The sequence below is a fragment of the Eublepharis macularius genome, chromosome 4 (assembly GCF_028583425.1).
Source record: "Eublepharis macularius isolate TG4126 chromosome 4, MPM_Emac_v1.0, whole genome shotgun sequence".
NCBI lineage: Eukaryota > Metazoa > Chordata > Lepidosauria > Squamata > Eublepharidae > Eublepharis > Eublepharis macularius.
The window spans coordinates 92,742,535-92,766,081 of record NC_072793.1 but is presented as its reverse complement, the minus strand read 5'-3'; the positions used below and the strand labels follow the sequence as shown (position 1 = coordinate 92,766,081).

At 42.6% G+C, this 23,547-nt stretch overlaps 2 protein-coding genes across 6 annotated transcripts in view; one reads left to right on the top strand and one right to left on the bottom strand.

The window, feature by feature from the left end:
• Positions 1-18: 18 nt before the first annotated feature.
• On the top strand, positions 19-10,253 carry RAB24 (RAB24, member RAS oncogene family). Of its 2 annotated transcripts, XR_008596844.1 has the most exons (10): positions 19-132; positions 750-965; positions 1,450-1,518; positions 2,806-2,884; positions 3,351-3,418; positions 3,858-3,957; positions 5,917-5,967; positions 6,461-6,523; positions 6,905-7,314; positions 10,162-10,253. XR_008596844.1 is itself a non-coding variant. In XM_054976395.1 (9 exons), the coding sequence occupies exons 2-9, from the start codon at positions 849-851 to the stop codon at positions 6,970-6,972; spliced, it is 615 nt and encodes a 204-aa protein (XP_054832370.1). In that variant the 5' UTR covers positions 19-132; positions 750-848; the 3' UTR covers positions 6,973-8,824. The 2 variants fall into 2 exon arrangements, 1 of the variants encoding a protein (XP_054832370.1); XM_054976395.1 differs by lacking the exon at positions 10,162-10,253 and having other exon boundaries at positions 6,905-8,824.
• The window catches only part of NSD1 (nuclear receptor binding SET domain protein 1), a 101,471-nt gene continuing 87,754 nt past the window's right edge, over positions 9,831-23,547 (bottom strand). For 3 of the 4 annotated variants that reach the window (XM_054976388.1, XM_054976389.1, XM_054976390.1), the window contains exons 15-23: positions 22,627-22,783; positions 22,087-22,292; positions 21,381-21,493; positions 20,587-20,856; positions 20,266-20,382; positions 19,784-19,925; positions 18,930-19,036; positions 18,211-18,412; positions 9,831-17,479 (exon numbers count right to left, since the gene is read on the bottom strand). In XM_054976388.1, the coding sequence (XP_054832363.1) occupies positions 15,636-17,479; positions 18,211-18,412; positions 18,930-19,036; positions 19,784-19,925; positions 20,266-20,382; positions 20,587-20,856; positions 21,381-21,493; positions 22,087-22,292; positions 22,627-22,783 (3,158 nt within the window). In that variant the 3' untranslated portion in view covers positions 9,831-15,635. The remainder of the gene's footprint in view (positions 17,480-18,210; positions 18,413-18,929; positions 19,037-19,783; positions 19,926-20,265; positions 20,383-20,586; positions 20,857-21,380; positions 21,494-22,086; positions 22,293-22,626; positions 22,784-23,547) is intronic. The other variant, XM_054976391.1, reaches the window with a different exon arrangement.

Below are 23,547 nucleotides of genomic sequence, written 5' to 3'. Positions count from 1 at the left end.
GCACTAAGCACCGCCTCCGTCCCCGGTGGATCCCGGGGAGGCTGCTCGGCTGCGCTCGCTTGCCCAGGAACGATCCGGCTGGGGTCCCCCTTCACCGAGCTCCTCCCTCCGCTTCAGCGCCATGAGGCCCAGGTGAGTGCCGCTGAGCGGGCTGTGCTTTTCGCACGGAGGTGCCACTCGGCCCGCTGGGATCCGCCTTGCCACGATGTGGGCTTCCCCAAGGTTGCGCAAGCCCCGGGCCAGGTCCCGATGCCAGGTCCCGTCTCGCTGAGGTCAAGCTGTGCTCGAATCGACACAGGCTAGTTAACGGAGGCGAGGGAAAGCCCGCGTGCTCCTCCGGAGGGTCCCTATTGACACCACTACAGCAGATAACTGGAACTGATAACAGAGCGGTTTTCCTGCTTGTCTTGTGGCCTCTGAAAGATTGGCGGGTCTTTTAGTGGCAGCAGCTTTTCGAAACTAGAGCCCACTTCACTGGATGCAGTTTGTGTCGCAAGGAGTAAATGAGTTTTCTGCATTTTTTAAATTCATGTGTTTGTTTGTTGCCCCCTCACTAAGTTTCCCCTCCCCCTGCCAAATCCTGCATTGTATGCAAAAATCTGCCTGAGCCTTCTGATGCACTGTGGGTACTCTTGATGGCCGTAGCTGATGCTGTGCCCTTTGCAGGACAAAGATTGACTGAGGAGTGGTGGTGTTTTTTATGCTGCTGCCCATGGTACTGATTCAGTTTGTTGGTTTCTCTCCTGCAGGTGAGCCTCTCTACCTGAGCTGCACCGTTTTGTCTACTCCACCTAAAGCCCTGAGACTAAAGCCTCTGGAGGGCAACTCTTTGCTGTAACAGCAAGAGAATGAGCGGGCAGCGTGTGGATGCCAAAGTTGTGATGCTGGGCAAAGAATACGTGGGCAAGACCAGCTTGGTGGAAAGATACGTTCACAACCGCTTCCTTGTGGGGCCCTACCAGAATGTATGTCCCTTTCATGGCAGAGATGGAGACCATTGAGTTGAACTGGCTTCTGTTCCACTTCCAACTCTAAATAATGCTTGGCTTTTTTCCTCTTAAAGTTCTCTTTTTTCCTCTCTGTACACTGTGCCTAGTGATAGGTCTGTAAGTTCATAGATGCTTTGAATAGCAAAGGAAAATGAAACTATTTCACTAGAAGAGTTTGAGGAAGTAGAGAAACTGTCTATCTGTTCCCAATTTAAGATGGGTTTTGCAAATAAATTCATAGACATTACTAATGCATAAAAATATTTTCTTCCCAACTTATATCCACGTTTGTCATTTGTGACACACCGTTGACCTGGAAATCTGTTTTTGGTATTTGCAAGAACTTCCCTGTTTTGTTTCCTGGAGGTGATGCTAATTTGTCGCATGTGAGTGACTGTCAGCAAGAAGAGGGACTGCTAGAGTCATGTAACTGTTTCTAAATTTAGCCTCTTTCTTTTAGACAATAGGTGCTGCATTTGTGGCCAAAGTCATGCCCGTGGGAGGCCGGACAGTGACGTTGGGAATTTGGGTGAGTTGAGAGATTGATTTATTTGGTGGATTTTTATTGCTGCCTTTCAGCACCAAACAGATCCCTGAGGCAGTTTACAGTACTAATATAAAAACATATAAAATGTTTGAAGCTATTAGAGAACTTTTTAAAAGAGAGAGTTCCATCAGTCCACCACTTTGTCCCCCTCAAACAAACAAACAAACAAACAAACAGCCTTCATAGTTTTTCAGAAGACTGGTAAAGACAGCACCAACCACCTCTCAAGGAAAGGAATTCCAGAAACCAGCAGATGGCAATTGAAAAGGCTCTCCCACAAGTCCACCCTAGCCTCACCTCTGCTAAAAGAGGTTTCCACAGGAAAGTATCCACCTGCCCAGACAGGTTGATATAGAAAGTGGTCCTTTTGACACTTTCTGCCCAAACCATTTAGGAATTTAAAGGTCAAAACAACACTTTATATCAAGCCCAGAAGCAAACTGGAAGCCAGTGTAGGTCAGCTGTTCTGTTTGACAGGATCCATATTTTGCATTAGCTGAAGTTTCTGAACCATCTTCAAGGGAAACCCCATGTGGGACACATTACAATAGTCTGTTCTGGATGTTACCAACGTATGTTTGACTGTGGCAAGATTGGCTATGAGCAGAAATAGTGGTAGTTGGTGAGCCATTATAAGCTGGAAAAAAGCACTCCTAACATCATCTGCCATCTCCCAGCAAGGCTGCCAGGAACATTTGCAAACTGTGTATCTGTTCCTTTGGGCAGAGTAGAACCTCATCTACACAAGATTGTACACCTGTTCCTAAATCAGCCTGATTACTAACTTGCAACATTCCATGTTATCTGGATTGAGTTTGTTTATTCACCCAAATCCAGTCCATCCCAACATTTGTTGAGATGGAAACTAGGTAAGCCATGGCTTGGATCCTGCAGAATCTGCTGACAAAAAAGTGGGACAATTTTTATCTATTTCCATGTCTTGCTGCAGACTTCTAACTTTCCCTTTATGCTGTTCTTGTTTGGGCGGGGCGGGGGGGAGTCCCTTGTCCCCCAGGAGCAGCATTTCAGAGGGCATTTTGAGCTGCAGGAGGAGGAGAAATGCAAGGAAGTCATGTTCTACAGATGGAACGCTTTCCATTAGTGGACATTTGCATCAGGATACAAACCTATCTGTAATAAGTTATACAGTAGAAGAGAAGTTTAGTTACTTTGGTTGCAGAGGGGAAAGGGGAAGGACATTTCATTATTGTAAACATGTTTTTCGTGATTGGTATATGAGTTTCCTGCTTTCATGTTGCTGTTTTCTAGGATACAGCTGGCTCAGAAAGGTATGAGGCCATGAGCCGGATATACTATCGTGGGGCAAAAGCTGCCATTGTATGTTATGGTAAGTTTTGATTTGCATGTGGATGCAGTTACATGTACAGCTCTGGACTGCCAGCCAGGAGAAGATGTACTAGACCCAACTCTTTAAAAACCTGCATATCTAAAGAGACCCCCTACTTTGACACTCTAACCACGGTAAGCTTCTCTGCTCAGCTGTGATTAGTGGAATGATAGTCAAACCTTTTAATGGCTGAGTGACAGAAAATGGGCAGTTATTATTAGTTCTGCCTATAAGTCTTTTGGGTTAGGGATGTTTGTGTAATACACACACACACAAAAGCCAAAAGAGCTCAGAGATTGCACCAGTGGTTCTATTATGATGAACTAGGGAGAAAGCAGTGCTTTCCTAACCAATCAACTAGTTCTTTGTTCTAGTCTCCAAATATGCTCTGCTTGTATAGGGGTAAGTGAATCTACTTTTTGCATATTGAGTAGGATCTAGTCTTGACACCTCCCCACTTCCACAGATCTTACTGATAGCAGCAGTTTCCAGAGAGCAAAATTCTGGGTGAATGAACTGCAGAACTTTGAGGAGGTGAGTAGATTTCCCTTTCTTGGCAGGAAGAGATATTGCTGACATTCTGGGAGAGGAACAGAAAAGTTCATTTTGCGCAGGTCATAGCCCAGTATGAGAGATGCTTAAGATGGTTTCTGATGTGATGCTGGCAAGGGGGGACAGAAGAGGGTTGCATGTAAACTTAGGGCTGCTTACATGGGGCTTCCATCTAGGTTTTGATTGGTCTGAGGGCCACTTGGCTTTTACCATGTGACAGCTTCTGATTACTTCTTGAGCTGTGTCAGTTGTGCCTGTGATTGCATTTTGGGCGTCACGGTTTTTTTTTTAAAAAAGAAATGGTTTATTTGTAGGAGCAGGCTTGTTTTTACTATGCGTGTCCTTGAGACCAGGTGAGGACATATCTGCTTGCTTTACTGAACTTGTATGGCAGTACTTGCCTCATTCTCTTTCTCGGCAGAACTGCAGGATCTATTTGTGTGGCACCAAGAGTGACTTGTTGGATGATGACAGGAGAAAGCGGGGAATTGACTTCCATGATGTGCAGGACTATGCTGACGGTGTGTGTTTTCCTTCACTTGTTGAGAGAAAGCAAGAGGGTGCCCCAAGGAACTTTGTGTTGCTGGGGTCTCTGGCAGCTTTTCTTGGGATGTTGGACTGACTCTGTCCTTAGAAACAAGGCAGCGTTTTCCTACAGGCTATAAATTCTTTGTGAAGTGTGAGTGTGGAAGGGTCTGAAGCTGGGGTTGGAGAGCTGAGGAAGATAACTTTGCAAGTACCTTTTCTGGAATGCTGTAATGAGGGGCTTGTATGTGGGATAGGTTTTTTAAAAAAGCCCTCAGTCCATGGGGGAAAGATGCTTGTAATATCCATAACAGGGGAGTTCAGTCACTGGCCACAGAAAGCCCTTATCTTCTGTGATTTTGGGAATCAGTCTCTTCCTCTTCCATCAGCAAACTCTGCTGACAGGAAAGGCAATTTTATCCCCTTACCCCTCCCCACTGCAGTCTTCTGACTTGTGTGGATATTAGTCCACGTGGGTTCCACAACAATGGGAATAATCTTTGGGGGAATTGGGAAGGACTGCTGTGGGGAGGGTGTTATGGTTTTATCCCACTTGTGAGGGAACATTACTTTTAAAATAGGCACATGGAAACTCTTTGTCTTTCCGAAGCAATGCATCAACCATTAACCCACAAGGCTGTATTGAGATGACTATCATATATCTAATAGCAAAATGGCCCAAACACATGCAGATCCTTAAATCTGAGAATTGTGATCACTACTGAACCAACCAGATGTTTCTGCAAACTTGGGGCAACCCCCCCCCCCCCGCCCCCCTCCGGCTTCCAGAAAAATCTCAAAAGTAAAAAAATGTACAGGGGGTCAAAATACCTCAAACCAAACACAGAAACAAAAGCTGTTTGTATGCATGAGCAGAAAATGCACTGACCTCTGTTGGCCAGCTTCATGGGCATCAAGGCTGGCCTCAGCCTGCGTGGTGATCGGTGGCCCAGTCCAGACCTGGTTACCGTGTTCCAGACCAGCCTTGCAAAATAGTTAAGGCGGGGTTCCCAACTTGGTGCCTGTGGGCACAGTTCTGCCCACTGACACCTTTCTTTCTGCCTGCCGAGTGTTTTTAGAAGGTGTGTGGGGCCAGACACCTTTCCTTCTGCCTGCCGAGTGTTTTTAGAAGGTGTGTGGGGCCAGACACCTTTCCTTCTGCCTGCCGAGTGTTTTTAGAAGGTGTGTGGGGCCAGATGGGGCTTTTGCCCAGCATGGCTTCTGATCGGCCATTGAAGATTTGATTGGCTGTGCAGATTTTTAAAAACATTGCTTTGGCAGAAGCTGCTTCCACAGCTCAAGAATCTTGACTGTGTGACTGAAGGTAAGCTATAGGAGCCATTTCGTGGCTGGCTTCATCTCCTGCAGCAGCCCTTTTGTTGCTGCGCCCATCACACAGTGTCAGAATTCCAAATGTGCCTGCAGGTCCAAAAAGGTTGGGAACACCCAAATTAAGGAATACTGTGGGGTGCAGAATGCTCTTTGTTAGGGAGGGCACAGGGAAATGCTTTTGGGAAAGGGGGAGGTGCAGGGGGTTTGTGGGGGCAAAGGTTAATAGTATTTGGCAGGGGACCTTGGGGAAGACTATTTGAGTGGGAAGGAGGGACAGAAGGGGGCATCTCCCTGCAATTTTTGCAGGGCCCTCTGCTTGTTCTCTCTAATAATCAGTTTTTGACAGGTAATCAGTCCTCTGACTGGAGAGGTTGTTTAAAAGATAAAATAAGTTTCTGAGATTTAGTCTGAGGATAAAGCCATTCATTTATACATTATCTGGCTCAAGGTTGGGACAGTGAGAGCAAAGCTGAAACTGTAAGAAGCAATGTATGTTTGCAGATTTGAAAGCTAATGAAGGGAAAGCTGGGAAGATCTGGAACTCCCAGCACTTTCCAGTGACAGATTAGTCTGTCTTGGGGAAAATATACTGTGCAATAAAACATTTTGAATTGTTATTACAGATATCAAAGCTGAGCTGTTTGAAACTTCCAGTAAGACTGGACAAAATGTAGGTGAGCATCCTTTTCAGTGTGCCGAATAAACCTTTATGACATGGTTTGTGTACTTGGAAAGCCTCAGCCCAGAAGAAATAATGGTGTGCCTTTGCCTTAGATCTGCTAATTGTTTTCCCTGGTTTAACAATCCTTGGCTACTGAGGATGCAGTGTATGTATGTACCTTCTGAAGAGGTAGGATGATAGGAAATAATGGGATCTACTCCCTGTTCAAAGAAAACTGCAGCCCAATCCTAAGAATGTTTTGTTCATAAGGAAGTCTTACCACAGTCTGGCATATAACCTCAGTCTGCAACAGGGATGGGTAGTCAAATTGCAAGTTACATCCATGAGATTGCTTGATCTGGCTACATTGAAAGTTTACCAGGGGAGAAGTGGGGTGTTTATATTTGGGCTTTATAATCCTGAGCTTCAATTTGTTCAGGATTATTGTTCAATTTGTTCCTACAGGAGACAGCTGGGGTAAGCAATGATTTTGTTTTTATGTTTAGACGAACTCTTCAAGAAGGTAGCTGAGGATTATGTGCAATTTACTTCATTTCAAGAGATGACAGGTGAGTTACTGTTTGTACACCTACATGCCCTCATGAAAATATTTATCCTCCTCCTTGTATATGATCTGGTGCAAATATATTACTGGATTAGGGCATGCTTAGCACATGGATACTGTGCGAGATGAATACTTGTTCATGTGTGTGTGTGTGGGGGGGGTGTTATGCGACACAAATTCCATGAATATCACTTCAAAATGTCCTTCATACATGCAGGATTGGGGCTGGCATAAGAAGAAATGTGTCAGTCCTTTAGACTATAGAATATATCTGGATGAGGCATGATTATTTTCTAGAAAGAGCATGCAAGATCCTTTTTATGTAGGCATAATCATCCAGCTGCTATCTGTGCCACTTGTTTCTCATACTTTGCTCTGCTTTCAGAGGAGAAAGGAGTAGATCTGAGCCAGAAGAACACTCCCACCTACTTCTACAGCTGCTGCCATCATTGAATTCTTAGTTTGTCAAAAGCAGTTTGCAGTTCATGCTGTTGAGACTGTTCACATCTTTTACCTGCTACATGGAATGTCTTGCTCCTTTGGACATGCAGAGCATCACTTGCTGGCACCTCTTCTTGGGACAGAGGGAAGAGAGAGTGCAGTAGACACAGGTTATTGTTGCATGTACTGCAGGACTTGCTGCCTTTGTTGACTAGAGACTGGGATTGCATTGTGCCCTCCTCCCCTTGAGAGGCTATCTAAATTATCAATGCGTGCCAGGAATTGTTTTTCACAATAGGCTTCCTTGCAGAAGACAGCCTATGCTGACTGCAGGGGATTCTGCCCCTTTGGAAGGTATTGCCTGATTTCTTTGCTTTATTATTTAAAATGGCTTCTAATAAGTTATATAAATGTAAATTAAAAACGCACGGTGGTCCTGTATTGATGAAGATAGCCAGGTTTATGTTCTTGGTGGGACAAGGCTGGTTTTTAGACTAATAAGGAAGCACATGGTAAAGATGGGGTTGACCTTTATGTACAGGCACAGCTGGAGAGGGAATACTTTGAATAAGTAGTAAAGATATGCCCTGCTGAGGTTTCTACAAAACACTGTCAACTTCCAGCATGGGACAACTCTTTAGGATGATCAAATCAACAGAAAAAAAGTTGTTTCAGGGAAGAAACAGAAGTTTGGGCCTAAGCAATCCTCTCAGGAATATGTTGAGACATTTTATTGGACTGTGGTGGCTAACCCAACTGGTTCAAAACTGAAAGTATCTTTTGATGGGGCCTAGCAGTTTGTATATGCAATTGTGTAATTTTTGTTACTAATAGGTACGTGAGAATGCAGTGCTTTCTCTCATTTACTCAACTGAAGGCTCTGTAATTCCAAATTCCCACCTCTTCAACAGTGCACATCAACTGGCTTACAATAAAATCAAAAGTTGGTCCCCCCAAACCTCCTCACTTCAGCCATTTTGTATATTCTTTATGTAAAAGCCCAAAACATACACAAAGGAAGTAACCATGTGAATCAGAAATTTGGTCACCCTTCCCTCAGCACACTTCCATGTCCCTTCCAGGGATTCTGTTGCTATTGTACTCAGAAAGGTATTATGGCTGCCTAAAGGGCATTGGGTGAATTTCCTAATGGCACAGCACTACAGACTCCACCTTCTTTCCATAGGAAATGTTAATGAGAGCCCGACAGTTTCTCCATGCAGCCTGAACAGCAGCTGAGGCACAGCTTATTTGGCCTATATTTGAAAAGACAGACTGGGGCTCTTCTTCCTGACCATTTCTCAGAAATGGCAAGTGGACTGGTCGGCTTCACAGAGAAGCAAAGATAGTTGTTCTTTTGCCTACTTCCAAGCCTAAAAGAAGCCAGTTACTCTAATCTCTCATGCGCAAAGCTAGCCTGATAAGTCTCAGGAAGTTTTGTGGATCAAGTCACTGGATAATCCCCAAGAGATCAAATAAGTTGACATTTTATGAAACCGTTTTAAATATCTGCTATACACCTGCATTTCCACATAAGCTGCTACTGCCCTTACAGCAAACAATAAAAGTCACCTTAAGTCCTTGGGGCAAGTCATTATTCCACAGCATTAACAGATACTTTGCATCTTTGATTTGATAACACTGATGAATTAATGAAACAAACGCAGTCAGTGATACCAGTCCATTAGCCAGATTTAAACTTCAGTGTAGCAACCATCAATATTTCCCAGTTAGATCCAGACATATTACTTCTAGGAACATGAGAACAATACAGCAAAGCTCCAAATAGGCTTGGGCGCCATTTATCACAGCAATTGCTATTTGGTGAAGGATCCCATCACAGAACTACAGCTTCAAGGTCCCCCGAGAAAATGATTGTTAAACTGTTTTAAGTATGTAGTATAGATAGATACACCCCAAATCTCAAAATGGACTGTACACTGGCACCTATTTAAATGAAATATTGTACCTGAAAAAACAATTCTAATGGTATATCTATCTTAAACAACTGCATGTAAAGTGAAAGATGGGGACCCAATTCTGAACAAGACTATATAGCATAGGAGGCGTTACCCCTCTCTGCCCATTTCTTTCCTTTTATCAGTTTCTCCCAACTGAGCTCTGATACCAAACCTGAACACCACTGGGAGAAAAGCACCATGGGCAACGTTGGGGGGAGAGGCTTAGGTACACAAAAGGTTCACTTCCATTGTTGTGCCACAGCTGCTTTGCTTTCACAACTGGGCCCCTTGCCCATTGTTTCATTTGTGATTAGGGCAGAAAAACACAAGTTTAAACAAAGATGGCTACTACTACGATGGATAGTTTAAACCTAAGCTTGTGTTTATAAAGTTTTCTGCTCTGTGCAGCTTGATCAGACAATCAGAGGAAAACAAGAAATGAGGTGTGAGATTCCAAATTAGCTTTTACAACTTAATGGCTAGGGTTTTGTTAAACTTAAAGGACTTAAGGCAAACAAGGAAGACCCAAAAGCTTTCCGAGAGTTATCAGAAACATTTACAATTAGAATTTACTTACAGATCTTGTTTACTGAAACCATAAAGGCTTTACTGACGCCAGTTTTCAGAAACAGCTGCTAAGAAGATGAGTACAAGTCTGAAGGTGTGGTTGAAACCAATGCTATTCTAAACTGTTTGAGAATATCTGACTCTGGTAGTGCCTTGATGCAAAGAAAATAAAATGGAACATCTACCCCCCCCCCCCTGCTGTGACTTGTGAGATAATGTTGAATTCAAGGCCCACTCCTTTTTTGGCACCATCCATCAACCAGCTGAGTTTCTCACTTTGTGAAATTACAAAGCTGATCAGAATCTACCTGCTTAATCTCAATGAGACAACATACAACCATCAAGAGTAAAGTTAAACTTTACTTTACAGTAATTGCTTTCTTTTATATACAAAGAATTACAGTACATAATCCGGGAACACCTGGGTAGGGCACTTTTTCCATTATAGTAAGTTTCACATACAGTCAATTGGCTAAGGAGACCAAAAAGAAAGTAATGATCCAATACTTCTCTTCTTAAAATACAGACACTGTAAACATTTCTCTTGCCAGCTCTTTAATCCTCTTGTAGATTACACAGATGAAAATCGGGTAGTTTTGTATACGTACATTAAGTTTGGCTGTCACTAACACCAGCATATGCTCTGTTGACTTCCCTTTCATTATCCATGCAGAAACATAAGGATTAAACTCTGGAGAGTCACTGCAGAATAGGAGTTCAGTCCTCTTGCAACAGCACTGCTCAGCCACAACTCCCACTGAGGTGCTTTCCAGAATCAGCAACAAGCATGCCTGAGAAGGATGAAGCAATACAAAACCGCTTGGAGAAACAATCTTTCCCCACTAATTCATGTTAACAACAACAGTGCTTAATGCTCATTTCCCAGCCTGGCCTCTGTTTTCTTTCATTGCATATTATTACTTAATTTTAGCCCATTTCCAAGCCATTGTGAACAAACTCTGGGATAAACTCCAGCTTTCAAAGAAGCGCTTATCTCCAGCACATTGCAGACCTTGACAAATTCAAAAGCAACATGTATGCTATATTCAAATGTGACAGTAGGGTCATCCATTTCTAGCTCTCTCAGGGACCCTCTATCTGTTTACAGCAGACATTGTTCTTGGACCAAGCGGTACCAGGGATGCACAAGCCCCTTTCTCTCCTTGCCTCACCTACTGCACAGCACCCACCATAGAGGGAATATAAAGGAGAGAGCTACGTAGATGTTTTATCATGTAAATTTTTGTTACATAAAGTTGTAAAGGAATGTTTGCCTATATATGTGCACAAGCAAGCAAGAGCACTCTTTCAAAAAACTATTGCAGCAGTAGTGAGCATCAGGACAGTGGAAGCTAGGTGTCATATACACATTGATCCTGCTTTCCTGAAAATTGTAAGAGGGGAAGTTAGAAGTCAGGAGGCAAAAATGTGGCCATGATTATTTTTCTGTTTCATTACTATTTTCAAACTATACTCTGAAATCTCAGGCTCTCAGAATGAAGCTATCCTAGTCACCTATAAATGCAATCCTTGTTAAAATACTAGGATGTGCTTCCAGCGTCACTGACCCTCTGCTTCTCACAGCTAGGGAACAACACTGCAAAATGTCACACGCGACAGATTAGTGACAAACTTGTGGTAGCAAGTATGCCTGAAAGCAGCTATACAAGAAAGTCTGTTTCAGCACAGAAACATGGGAATGTGCAGAATGTTTAAACACCTATTCCATATTTCCACTTTCAACAGTTCCTCCGCTACAAACTATACATCCTAAAGTAAATATGCTGCAGCAAGCTTAGCATTCATAGAATAATGAAAACGGTAATGCTTTAGACAAGCACAGGCCGCTACAGAAAGCCAAACTGCATTTTCATACATATGTAGCCTGCCTGGTTTCCAGTAACACACAGAACAGCACTGCAGAAGGGAAGGAACTCTGCAACATTAAAGTTGATGTCATAGGGAGTGATGAGAGAACTGAATTTTAGCTTTATTTTGGTGAGTGCCAGTTTCACCCAGTGGTGTCACAAATACCCCAAGTTCAAGATAAGCTACAATACTTTCAAATCACAGTCCTTTCCCCGAAAGAACACAAACCTCTACAAAAAACAAAGGAACAACTTCTGCCCTTCAGAGGAATCTGCAGCTATGTTCAATGACTGGCATGCGTGTTTGTCTATCCGAAGACAGTATACAAAGATGCGGCTTGGGGCCCGGCAGAGGAATTGTGACTTCTGGTGTAGATCTACTGTAGGCCTGGAAGAATCTAAGTCCGGAAAGACCAGTTTTCACTTTCAAAGCCAGTTTTATACAGATCCTGGCTTGTTCTTTTTCTCATATAGATGCAGTAATTAACATACTTGTAATACTACTTTTCACATGAAGTCATTTAAATTACTGGTACATGTTTTTATAAAGGGGGGGCAGCTCCATTATAAACAATTGCTCCAATCAACCAAGGCAGCAAGTACAACTGCCTGGCTGCATTCTGTCTATTATGCAACTCTGTGCACATGCTGCACAAGTGTAGTCTTGCACCAAATACTGCATTTGGCATCGCGAGTATCTCAACTTTCAACTTTTTTTGTTACAGTCCTTAAGGATACAAAAAAGGCTTGAATATCAGTAGATGAACTTCAGGCAAGGCCTGGTAGGGGAGTGGATGGGGCACTAAGTTTTTTGATCCTCTCCTTAGTCTGAAGTATGAAATAAGTATTTGCAATTCTGTTTATTTGCATGATCACTGAACCAAAGAATTTGGCCTGCCTTGACAAAGGCTGGAAAATGTGTTAAGCTCTGTGTTTAACTCGATCTCAGCAGTGGAGGACTGAATTTTCTGCATGAAATACAGGAGCAATCAAGCTAGAACAATGCAAGATTGATAACTCAAACACCAGATGCTCGTTACTGTGGTCTAGTAAAGTTCTGCACAAGCAACAGCAAGATAGCTAGCACCCCAGCTCATGGCAATGGTAGCTAATTCAGGGCGGAAAAGGGCAAATGATAGGGATATGTTCCATGTCATACCAAGCATGGCATCTATACGGATAGTCCCATAATTCTTTCAGCCTGTGTCCTTTTGGACAGTCCTTCACTTTCAGGATTTCTTAGAATGCTACAGTGTCTCTGCCTGGTTGCTGTTTGTTTGGTTGGCAGATTATCCTGCCTTATTTGAATAAGCCACTTCCAGAGAGGAAATAGCTATTTCTGCCTTATGTTCAGGGAGTGGATGTTAATTCTGATGTAGAAATGCATCTCTAACCTGTGCTGTGTAATTTCTTCATTTATCTTAACAAATTAGACACTGTACTTGGAAAGGTGCTCACTCTAGTGGATAAAGCAGTTCCGTAGGCATGCACGTACACACTCTCCTATGTACATTACTATGACAGTTTCTATTGCAGGTGCTTAATTTGATGGCTTCTTGTTTCCAAGAAATGTGATCAGGGAAGAAGTAGCCTGTAAAACTGTACAGAGAAGCTCTCTAGGGAGGAGGGAAGGATGAAGGGAGATGTCAAGCAATAGGTTTGAAATAGTGTGCCAAAAAAATCCAAGCTAAATAAAACGGGAATTCCAAGAATTCAGTATGTGTTGCTGCTGTATGAGCCAACTTTGCTATTGATCACTGGAACCTGCACTTACAAGAATTCATTCATAGTGAAATTTGCTGTTTTAAAGTTTTAAAATAACCTCCACCAAAAATATTCACAGTTTATTTTTTTCCATGGAACAAATAAGCTAGATTAAAACACATGACATTGCAAGAACAGAGTTGGACAAAGCAGTGCGGATATTTTCTTGTTACAGGTACAGCTGGCTGGGGGGGAGGGGCTGGCACAAAGGAAGCCCTAAACACACAGTCTACATGACAGTCCAGCTCATGGGAAGGCCTAGATATGTAAAATTTTAGAGCTTTATTTTTTCCACACAAGAGAAATATTAAATATACTGAGCCTCATGATTCAGTTGGCTTGCTAGTTTGTTTTAAGAAGGTGATCTTTTCATTGTTTAAAAAAAGTTTTAGCAAAATGCCCTTGGCTTCTTGTTTCTGTCTCATTCATTCTGAAGAGTTGTCCCGTTTCCCTTTGTACAGGAGTCATGTGGAAACAAAGGCATTTGCACTTCCTCAGTTTCAGCTATGAGCCGTGCTTGGCCTGCAGTTCTTCACAGAGAACCAACTTGAAGCACTAAGATTCCATGAACTATAATGCCTTGCAAATATGCCAGTTGTACTCAGAGAAGGCAAAATGATTCAGAGGAGAGGACGAGATGCACAACAGCGTAGGGAATGTTTTCCATTGCCCAGCAGATACCATCACTGTGGAAAGCATAAACTGTAATACTGGCAAAAGCCTATCGGACCTGAATTACCCTGCTTTATCTGTTCCCATATGAGAAGATCTGGGTTAGGATAGACGTGGGACTTTTACTCTGAGCAAAAACTTGGAAAACTAAGGAGGTCAAATGGGAGAGGGCCAAGTTTGCTATCTGAAGTTGGAGCATGACAGATGGTAGGACTCCAGCTGCCCAGCAAATAGAGTGACAATAGTTAAGTTAGGTTAAAACTTTTACCTGGTTAGGATTGAGCTGAAATCAATATGGAAAGTACCTGCATAATAGGCCTGTCTGCTCTCCTACATCTAAGAACAGCAGAAACAGTCATATTCAGCACCAAGTAGTAATTTCTCTGATCCTCCAGGTATAAGTCTACAGTAACACCTGATCAATACCATAGCAAGCTGCTTTTCTATCTGCAGATAACATAGCTGTCTGGTTGGGTAACACAAATATTCCCACCAGATTTACACAGAATACCAGCCTGGCAATTCACCAGGCATAAAAGGCTGCCCTGATTAGAAAACAAAGAGGAAAAAAAGAACAGAGATCTCAGCCAGATGCTGGAGCCCTTGTATTCCAGTGTGAAAACTATAGTCTTAGGAGGATCTCTGTTTCTGACATACAGAGACTCTTCAGTGTGGCCCAGTTAATTCAAGTCTTCTTTCAGTATTTTTGTAACATGAGAACTGCATTAAGCCAAAGACTAATCATCTTGGACATGTTCTTTCTCAAATGGGCAACCAGTTTTGTCCTATCTTTTGAATTAGGTTATTCTTTAGCAACAGCAATACACCAAAACTGCTAGGACTATAGCAAAGAATGCAAACATAACTCCTAAGTACATGTTTGCAATGGAAAAGGGCAAGATGATTAATTTAATTTATCCACAGTTAACTGACAATTGCGGATGCAAACAGAATGGACCTGGGGAGAAAAAAATCTCCGAGAGAACAGCAACAACACACTACAAAATCCAGAAGAGGGGACTTGCTAATTTCTGCAGCATGCTGTTACTGTGGTCCAGTTTCTGTAGAAGTGGTAGCTCTGACTGCATTGCACTAAAGGTTTAAGAATAAGAATACTGAATAATGACAACTTTGAATTCCTTCTATTCCCACTTCTGTTTGCAGGACCAGGCAGTCACAGTACAGTGTGCTATCCTGCCTGCTTCTCAAGTAACTTCAAGTAACAAAGTTTCTTTAAAAAAAAAAAGCACCTACACTTTGACAGGTTTTGCACTGGCAGCATATCTTTAAGCAAACGCTCCTAAAACTTTAACTGGGAAGAAAGAAAATTAGGGAGGGAAAGTGTAAAGTCCCTTCCCTTCTTCTGTTCCTACAATTGGGGTTACCACTTAATTATTTGGGAAATGTGCAATGCCAGTGCTAAAGTGTGAACTTGCATGTAGCAAGAATATATGGAAGGAAATCACTTCTTTGGAACTATATAGGAATATTTAGGAAACATACCTTCAGTGCAGGGCTGTCATTCAGACAAGCAGGACTAATAATTTGATTATTTCAATAGCATTAGAAATTCTATCCACAGTGGATTCCATTATTTCAGCTTTATTGTTTGCAAAATGAAGAAGGAACAGACCATCTACATTCTTGCTCCTTGGCTGGGCATCATTCATACTTAGGAAAGTGTACCGGTATAGATCTTAACAGGGGGGATGGGATGTGTTGGAAGTTAAGGGTCTGGGGATGTAAAATTAAAAAACAAAACCAAAACCAAAATACCCTTCCCTATACAATTAAAAAAACAACAACCCAATAATGGTGACCCGTCTGGCCTCATAAACTGGCTTCACTTAGGTTTAGACTCAGTAGGTTCATGGCCAGGAGAGTCCTGGTTCAGTACTAGCACCGAATTTTGTTCAGACAAAGGCAAAACGTCCTGCCCCACAGGAGTTTGTGCTTTCCCAGAGAGCCAAGAGATCTGCTCAAATGTCTGAATGTTTCTGGTCAGCCATGAAGTTTGCCCAGAAGGAAGTGTAGCTTCTTTTGCAGGCCAAGGAGGTTGCTGAAATGTACACAATCTTTCTGTTGACCAAAATGTCTGCTCTGTAGGGGCAGAAGATGCCACTTCTTGGCCTTGACAAAGACTGGGCTCTTGGGCCTGCAATTTATCAGCTGTCCAAAGTGATTGCTCTGAAGATGACAGTCCTTTTGCACTGAGCCAAGAGGCCTGTTCACGTATTTGTAAGTTTTCTAAGGGGCAGGTTGTTTGTCCTGTGTATGTTGAATGTTTCCCTGTAGGCCTACAGGACTGCTCATTAGATAAAGATGTCCATTCTTTCTGTTGAGGATTCTGCTCCACAGCCACAGAGCCTCTTTCTTTTGGCTGAGCATTCTGGTCAACAGGCCTCAGCGCTTTGTCTGACAGCAAAGGCCTTGGACTTAGTGGGATGGGAACCCTATCTGACAGCTGAGGTCTTGGGCCTGTGGTGGTAGAAGGCTTGTCCCCTGGGGTGGAAAGCCTGTTGGGAGCCTGAGCCCATGATCCCATAGGAGGGACTGGCTTTTCTGATGGTTTAGACCTCAGGGCTACAGGAGCCACTGGCCTAGCCACTGGCTGAGATCTCAGGCTCACAGGAGCAATAGGCTTTCCTGATGGCTGAGGCAATGGGCCAACAGAAGCAGCCCTTTCCAGCAGCTGAGGTTTCAGAGATTCGGGTTCTGAAAGCTTGTCCAATGCCTGGAGCTTTGGTGTGTCTGTGGCAGATGGCTTGTCTAACATCAGGGTCCCAGGAGTGTCTGTAGAAGGTGACCTATCTGACAGCTCAGGCGCTGGTGTCTCTGTAGTGGGAATTCTGTCTGACGTCTTGGATCCCGATGACTCTACAACAGGTTTCTTCTCCTGAGGTCCTGATGCCTCTGTGGTGGGCAGCTTGTCTGAAGGCTGTAACTCATGAATTACAGTGGAGGATAGCTTTTCTGAGGGTTGCAACTTCTGGGTAATAACGGAGGCTAGTTTTTCAGTGGGCTGTAGCCTCAGTGCCACAGCAGAGGGTGATATTTCTGAGGGATGTAGCCTAAGAGCCACAGCAGAGAGTGGCTTGTCAGATGACTGCAACCTAAGGGCAAGGGCTGAGGATAATTTGTCTGAAGGCTTTAACCTCAGAGACAGGGTAGAGGGCAATTTGTCTGAAGGTTTTAAACTCAAGGCTAGGGTGGAAGATAGTTTGTCTGATGGTTGTAGCCTTAGTGCCACTGTGGAGGTTGATTTATCTGAGGGCTGTAGCTTCAGTGCAACCGAGGGTGGTGGCTTTTCTGAGGACTTTAATCTCAGAGCCAATGCAGAGGAAGGTGATTTATCTGAGGGCTGCAGCCTGAGGGCCACGGTCAGAGGTAGCTTCTCTGATAGCTGAGATTTTGGGTCTGGAGCAGAAGGCTGCTGGTCTGATGACTCAGTGTTTTTGCAGCCAGCTGCTGATTCTGTGGAGGGCGCATACTCACGAATCTCTCCTGGCTCTAGAGGGTTAGGGCCACAAGGATCATGTTCTGTACATGATAGGCGTCCATCCAGTTTGGAAATGAACAGCATGCCTTCTCGATGCTGCTTGCAGAAGGATTTGGGGCACATCTCACAGAAAGAAGCTGCTTCTTTGCTACACACATCACACTGATGCCAAGGACACTCCCATTTCCCTGCATTAGGGGAAGAACAGGCACAACTGAAGGGAGGACAGCACATTTGTCACAAAAGCACATCACTGAATCCAAGAAGCAGAAGTGGCGTCTGTGCAAGGAATATCAGCTAACTGAACTCCAGTTTACCAGGCACCTGGCTGCTAATGTAAAATTGCACAATATTTATACAAAAGGCCAGAAATGTGATTTTGCATTGACTGTGGTTTCATTCAGTTCTGATCACTCTTTTTCAACTTAATTTTGCTTCAAGCTAACCACCCAACATAATACTACTAACTGATTTTCAAATATACATTTTTGACTGCAATCAATACTACCCTATAAAGCAGAATGAAGACGAAAGTTAGAAAGAGATTGAGCTTGACATATAGCAAACAACATCCTGTGAAACATGGAGTGGACCTATTTTCATCCTTTTCCCCTTTTTCAGTATTTTTATGAAGAGAGGGACTACTTTTTGAAGCAAAGCTTTCAGTCATGAGCAATAAGAATAAAATATTTAGAAAGTACTGAAGACAACAAAGAGAGGCATATCTGAAGGGATGTATAAACAAAAACAACTAGACAAGCATCTATTTACTTAATTCTCTGTCTTCACCTGATACGCACGCCATGAGGTGACACCAGCTTTGCAGCTAGGGCAACATTTTATCTCTCTCAACAGCAGTGCCAACGGTCCAACTGTTAACTTTTATCCCTACGAATAGTTGTGACAGCATTTTACTGACCTGCAGGACGCCTAGTCAGGTTGAGACAGTCTGCGTGGTACACCTTGGGACAGCCTGGCCTCTTACAGGAAACCATCTGTCCTCCATCCCCACAGCTGAAACATTCGTCCTCTCGTTCCTTCATAATTTCTGCCTGTGATTTGCGCTTCCCATGCCGTCTCTTGAACCGCTTAGACTTCTCTTCGGTGGCAGGTGGCTGGTTCTAGAGGCAAAACAATTGCAGTGACAGTTTTCCAAAGGGAATACATTCCCTGTCCTCAATCTTCTTCCCCTCAAACTTCTGGTTATGTTTGCTCAGAAGAAAGGTATGTATATAAATATTTTAAATAAACATTCTAAATCAAAACCCCCAAATAGTGGCATTCTATGCTATGGAACTGCTTCTACTGTTGATTTAACAAATTTAGATTTATTTTGTATTAGACACATCACATCACATACTGGCCCTGATTTTTTCTACAAGGATCTGGGCTTGCATAATAAAAGTATTTAGCATAGAACTCTCTTACAGTTTCCACCCCCCTCCCCCAATATTTACTCTGTCAACTGGTTTCAAGGATGCCAGCAGAACAGCAGCTTTACAGAGGTGTTACTTTTAGCACCAATGAATCTAAACAGCATCCTGCAGTGAACAGTAGTCATGTGATTTAAGGAAGACGTGAGGGCAACAAAATTCAAGGAGTAGCTGAGGGAAAAAATCCAGAAACTGGCTGGTATACCTTTGGTCGCACTCCAAGGAAGCCACTGCAATTTGGAGCACCACATTTGCAAACTGTCTTCCCATTTCCCAAACACTCCAGGTTGTAGTTGAAAGTCAGCTCAGTCCCTGGTAAATCAAAGATCCATCTAGATTGTCATGGTGTTTGAAACATAACATTCATGTCCTAGCAATGGCATAAAAGATTAAGCCTAACAAAACATACCTGAAATTGTTGAGAAAAATTTGCTTCTTACACTGCTCCTGATGTTAGGTATGTATGCACATGCTAACACCAATATGTCAAAAAAAACAGTACGTTTTCATTACTTTGCCTATGAAGGACATTACACTTTCATATAGAAAATTTTGTAAATCCAACATGCAGTTCATCAAGTATTGCTAACACATGTATCTATGTTGCTGTGCACACACATGGAAGAAAGTTGCAGTCAATTATGGCCTTTTGGTTCATGTACTCATGGTGAAAACTTGTGTTTACTACATATCATGAATCACACAAAGGGTTAACTCAATTTTTTATACACAAAGAATGTCTGAGTACAAAATATGATATTCAAAATAAATAGACTCTGCAGCAATCTTTCTTGGCATTAAATAGACTCTGGGCTTCTGGGCAAGAGTTGCTCTGCACTATTTACATTACAGGTTTGAATGTTTCATCCATCCCAAGCACAAATCCTTTTCTATTGGTGTTTGTCACCAATAAAATAAGAGCACAACTTTTAGGCTACACAGTCCTAGACACCCCCAAAACATTTAGAAACAAAACTGTGAACTGCCTCAAGCTCTGTGGCGGAGAGACAGTGTACAGGTACTTTAAATCAAACAAGAAATAAAACTAAAACTACTTACCTGCTTTGATGTTTGTAAGGGCAAAAAGGCCAACGCGGGTATCCCCATTCACTGACCACTTCTGAGTTTCACAGTTTGGCTGACAGCAATGGTTCATAAATCGAGCATAATTGCCCTTTGGTCCAGCATCGATGATCCGATCCTAAAGTCACAGGAAACAGCTCTGACTTTGAACACAGAACTAGAACCTTTTCTCAACTACAATCAGCTCAGTACAGATACACTGTGCCTTGAAGATTCATTGACTTTGCAGGAAAACGTGGGTGCACATACTCACCCCTCCCCACAATCAACACATTCTATATTCTAAAACATGCTAACAGAACTAACATATCAGAAGATCTGATATTCTAGTTGTGGCCAATGCAAAACAGAATGTTCACATTTCAAGCATTTCTATCAAGGACAGCTGATAATAGATATAAGCAAACAAAGAGTCAAATTTCACTTGATGTACAGATAACAAGAAAGTTTTCACATACCTTGTCCAAGGTTAGCATGTAAAAATTGGTGATATCATGCTCTTGAGCATAACGGATTCTGGCCCGGCATTCTTCCTCATCTATCAATTCTCCAACATATTCATTCACAAACTCACCCTGAAAGCAGGGGAAAGTGAAACAAAAAAGAACTTTGAACACAAAGCCAAGAGCAGCCAAGTTCCTACCATATAGATAGATAGACAAATAGTATAAATCTTAATAAATCTGGTGTTCTAATGAGAGCATATTTAGTTATGAAAAGTGTGGGATGTTGTCTGTTAAATTTATATATAGAAGATAAGACAGCAAAACAAAGCATACCTTTTTAATGTCTCTTTTGGCTTGCAAGCCCCAGCCCCGGGCTAGTGTGCGAAAGATTTCTACTTCCGGGTACTGTCTCTTGGTGAAACACTGGTTTTGGCAGCGCTCCCCAGCTGGACACACTGCAGGATGACACTCATATAACAGCATGCGATTAATGCACTCAGAGTCTAGGCCACAGGGGTTTTCATCAGTTTGCTTGCAGTTGCAGCGTGGTATCTCAGATAGGTCTGCAGTGAAGATCTGCACTTTGCCTACAGGCCGGTTTATCTTTAAATACAAACATATCACATCAAGTGAACAGTCAAAGTCTGGCTGTGCTACATTTTGAAAATCAAGCATAGCCAGACCAGCCATCAGTGTGCTAATCTCAAGTCTCCGGACATATAGCATAAGAATGTGTGTTTCAGGGTTCAATTTAATATAGCTAACCTACACTACAATATGCAGTCTGGGAATCTGTGGCTCCACTGGATACTAGTTTTATAGGTCATCAAGCCCCATTTTAGAAAGGGACAAATATCACAGTGGACAGACTGTATAGTGTCTATGTACAGAGATGCAGTGAAAGTGTGAGATATGGATTACAGATGAACAAGCAGAGCACATCTGAAGAGTGCACTCTGGTTAGCATTAACCATTATGTTTGGTGCCAACACAAACTCTTAGCTATGGTTATGGATGATAGGGAAAGTTCATGATCCTACAACTTGTTCCTTTAACCAGATTTGAGAGACTAGGATTATCACGTCCACACAGACCACACTGTCTGCTATGACAGTCTGCATTCTCACCTTGATATGTTTGTAAGGAGGTGGCTTCTTATCATTCTTTTTGTCTTCCTGTAGCTGCCTCAGTTCCTTCTGAGCTTTTAGCTCTTCAAATCTCACAGCTGCTTCCTGAAGAGCTACATTAAGAACAGTTTCGCATAAGATTTGAATGCATACACAGCCATTTGTTTCTAGTAGGTTTATTGCTTTTGATTCAACACGATTTCTGAACTAAGCCACTTTCTAATAGGCTTTTGTCACCATTCACTTTTCATGCTGGGTGTATGCATGCGTACAGAATCAGGAACAGACTTGATAAGGCTTATTAAAATTATCTTGGCTAAGCTAAGACAAGTGAAAACATTCAGACGGTTCAGACTAAAGAATAGATCCAGCTATCTGCTCGTGCAAGGACTGCACGTCTTTCCCCTTCCCCACCTCCTCAGCAGTTCATTAACATTCCCTAGAAAGTTTATTCCCTGGTTGCAGGAGTTGCATGGAGTAACAGTAATGCAGGTTGGTGGGCTGCAGAGAGGAGGAGGAAGGAGAAGGCAAAATCACTCTTCCAGCAAGGGCTATTCCTGAAGTGTATCATATCGCTTAAAAAAAAAAAAAAAAGCTAAAAGCAGTATCATAGCTCTCTGGGACTACAAACATAAATGGCTCCTATGGTTGGTTTCTGTAGCCAAGTCACCACATACTTTCTTAAGAATACAAGAAAGCACCTTACCTTTCTTGTAAATGCCATCCACTCCTTTTGCCATCTTGTCCTTGCTGCTCACATCTCCTTCCATATATGGGAACACTCGAGCCTGATGTGTCCAAAGGTAATCATTTGATCCAAAAAACAGCACAGGAAATTCACCAATGACGTGTTTCATTTTTTGGATGTTGATAGGGATGGTCCTAGGATGGCAAATCTCAGCTGGCCACCACCTGGTAATTTTAAAAAGCCATGAAGAATGGGTTAGCCCACACGCATTTCAGAATTTCTGTTCCCTACATTAATCCTTCTGGTGGTGCCTCACCTGCATGGTTGCTAACCACGACAAAGCTGCAACTCATATATGAAGACAACTTTGTACAATCTATTATCAATATGGGAGCAACTGCAGAAACAACAGGAATGATAGCATGTAGAAGCATATCTAATCAGTATGATTAATCACTATATTGCTCGCCATTTAGTTAAACCAACAGGCATTACAATAACCAGAAGAAAGTTAGCTCAAACTTCTAATGATTAAAAAAATACTTTTCTTTCACCCACCTGTAACGCCCAACTTTCACCCAGACCACCTCCTTATAGTGTGGCTTCTTGCCAGCCTTGCAGTCGTTACAATACCAGCTCCCTTCAGGCATGTCAATGTTCAGACACTCCCGGTGGAAGGCAGCAGGGCAAGACTCACAGCACAGAAGGCTCCCACCTGTAAGGAACAGAAGGCAGCTTTGATGGAGAAAAGGAGACCCAGCTGTATTCAAAACTACCAGATACAGTTTCTTCATTCCCATGCAAGAAATAGAAGCATCAGCCATACAAAATTCAGAGGAAGTGTCAGTAGTATTTTTCCCATCACTAATGGCTCTTTAGATCTCAAACCCTACCACGCTTCTCAGGATAGAAAACTGCTCAGAACAGTATTACACTGATGTTCTATGCATGGTAACTGTCATTCACAGTTATCAATTTTATTTCAGAGGCATCAAGGGTATTTAACCCACTACAATACATCAACACTCAATGCTTCCACATTTGTTTGCATAGAACTACACCTGTAGATGAGAAAATCTTCTTCTGTCTAAATGAGCAATTTTGGTTTCTTACAATTTTTCATTATTTCAACACCTACATTAAAAAAAACACCCCTGCTTTGGTCATTTTAATCCTGTTTTTCCAGCTCCCTTATAGCGTAGGCATATTAAAATTATACTGGGATATGTACATACCAGTAAACAGGAGCAGGTGCAATGTTTTTCTAATGTAGTAGGTTCTATTTCCCTCCCAACATCATCCCTTGAAAGACTCAAGAACAGCCCCTGAAGTGAATGGTGATGTGATGGACAAGTTAAATTCTACCTTTCCCAAGAACAAACAGTCAATGAGAGCTAACAGAATGTTGGGACTGGTGGCAGTTGAGATCCGTTTAAAAAGTTAGAGAGAGAGGATTTGTGGCTGCTGAAGGAACCAGCA

Excerpts from the sequence above, each read along its gene's own strand:
- RAB24 (XM_054976395.1), top strand. The coding sequence starts at position 849 with ATGAGCGGGCAGCGTGTGGATGCCAAAGTTGTGATGCTGGGCAAAGAA. Across the intron at positions 2,885-3,350 it reads AGCTGCCATTGTATGTTATG|ATCTTACTGATAGCAGCAGT; the intron begins GTAAGTTTTGAT and ends CCACTTCCACAG. Across the intron at positions 3,958-5,916 it reads TGTGCAGGACTATGCTGACG|ATATCAAAGCTGAGCTGTTT; the intron begins GTGTGTGTTTTC and ends TTGTTATTACAG.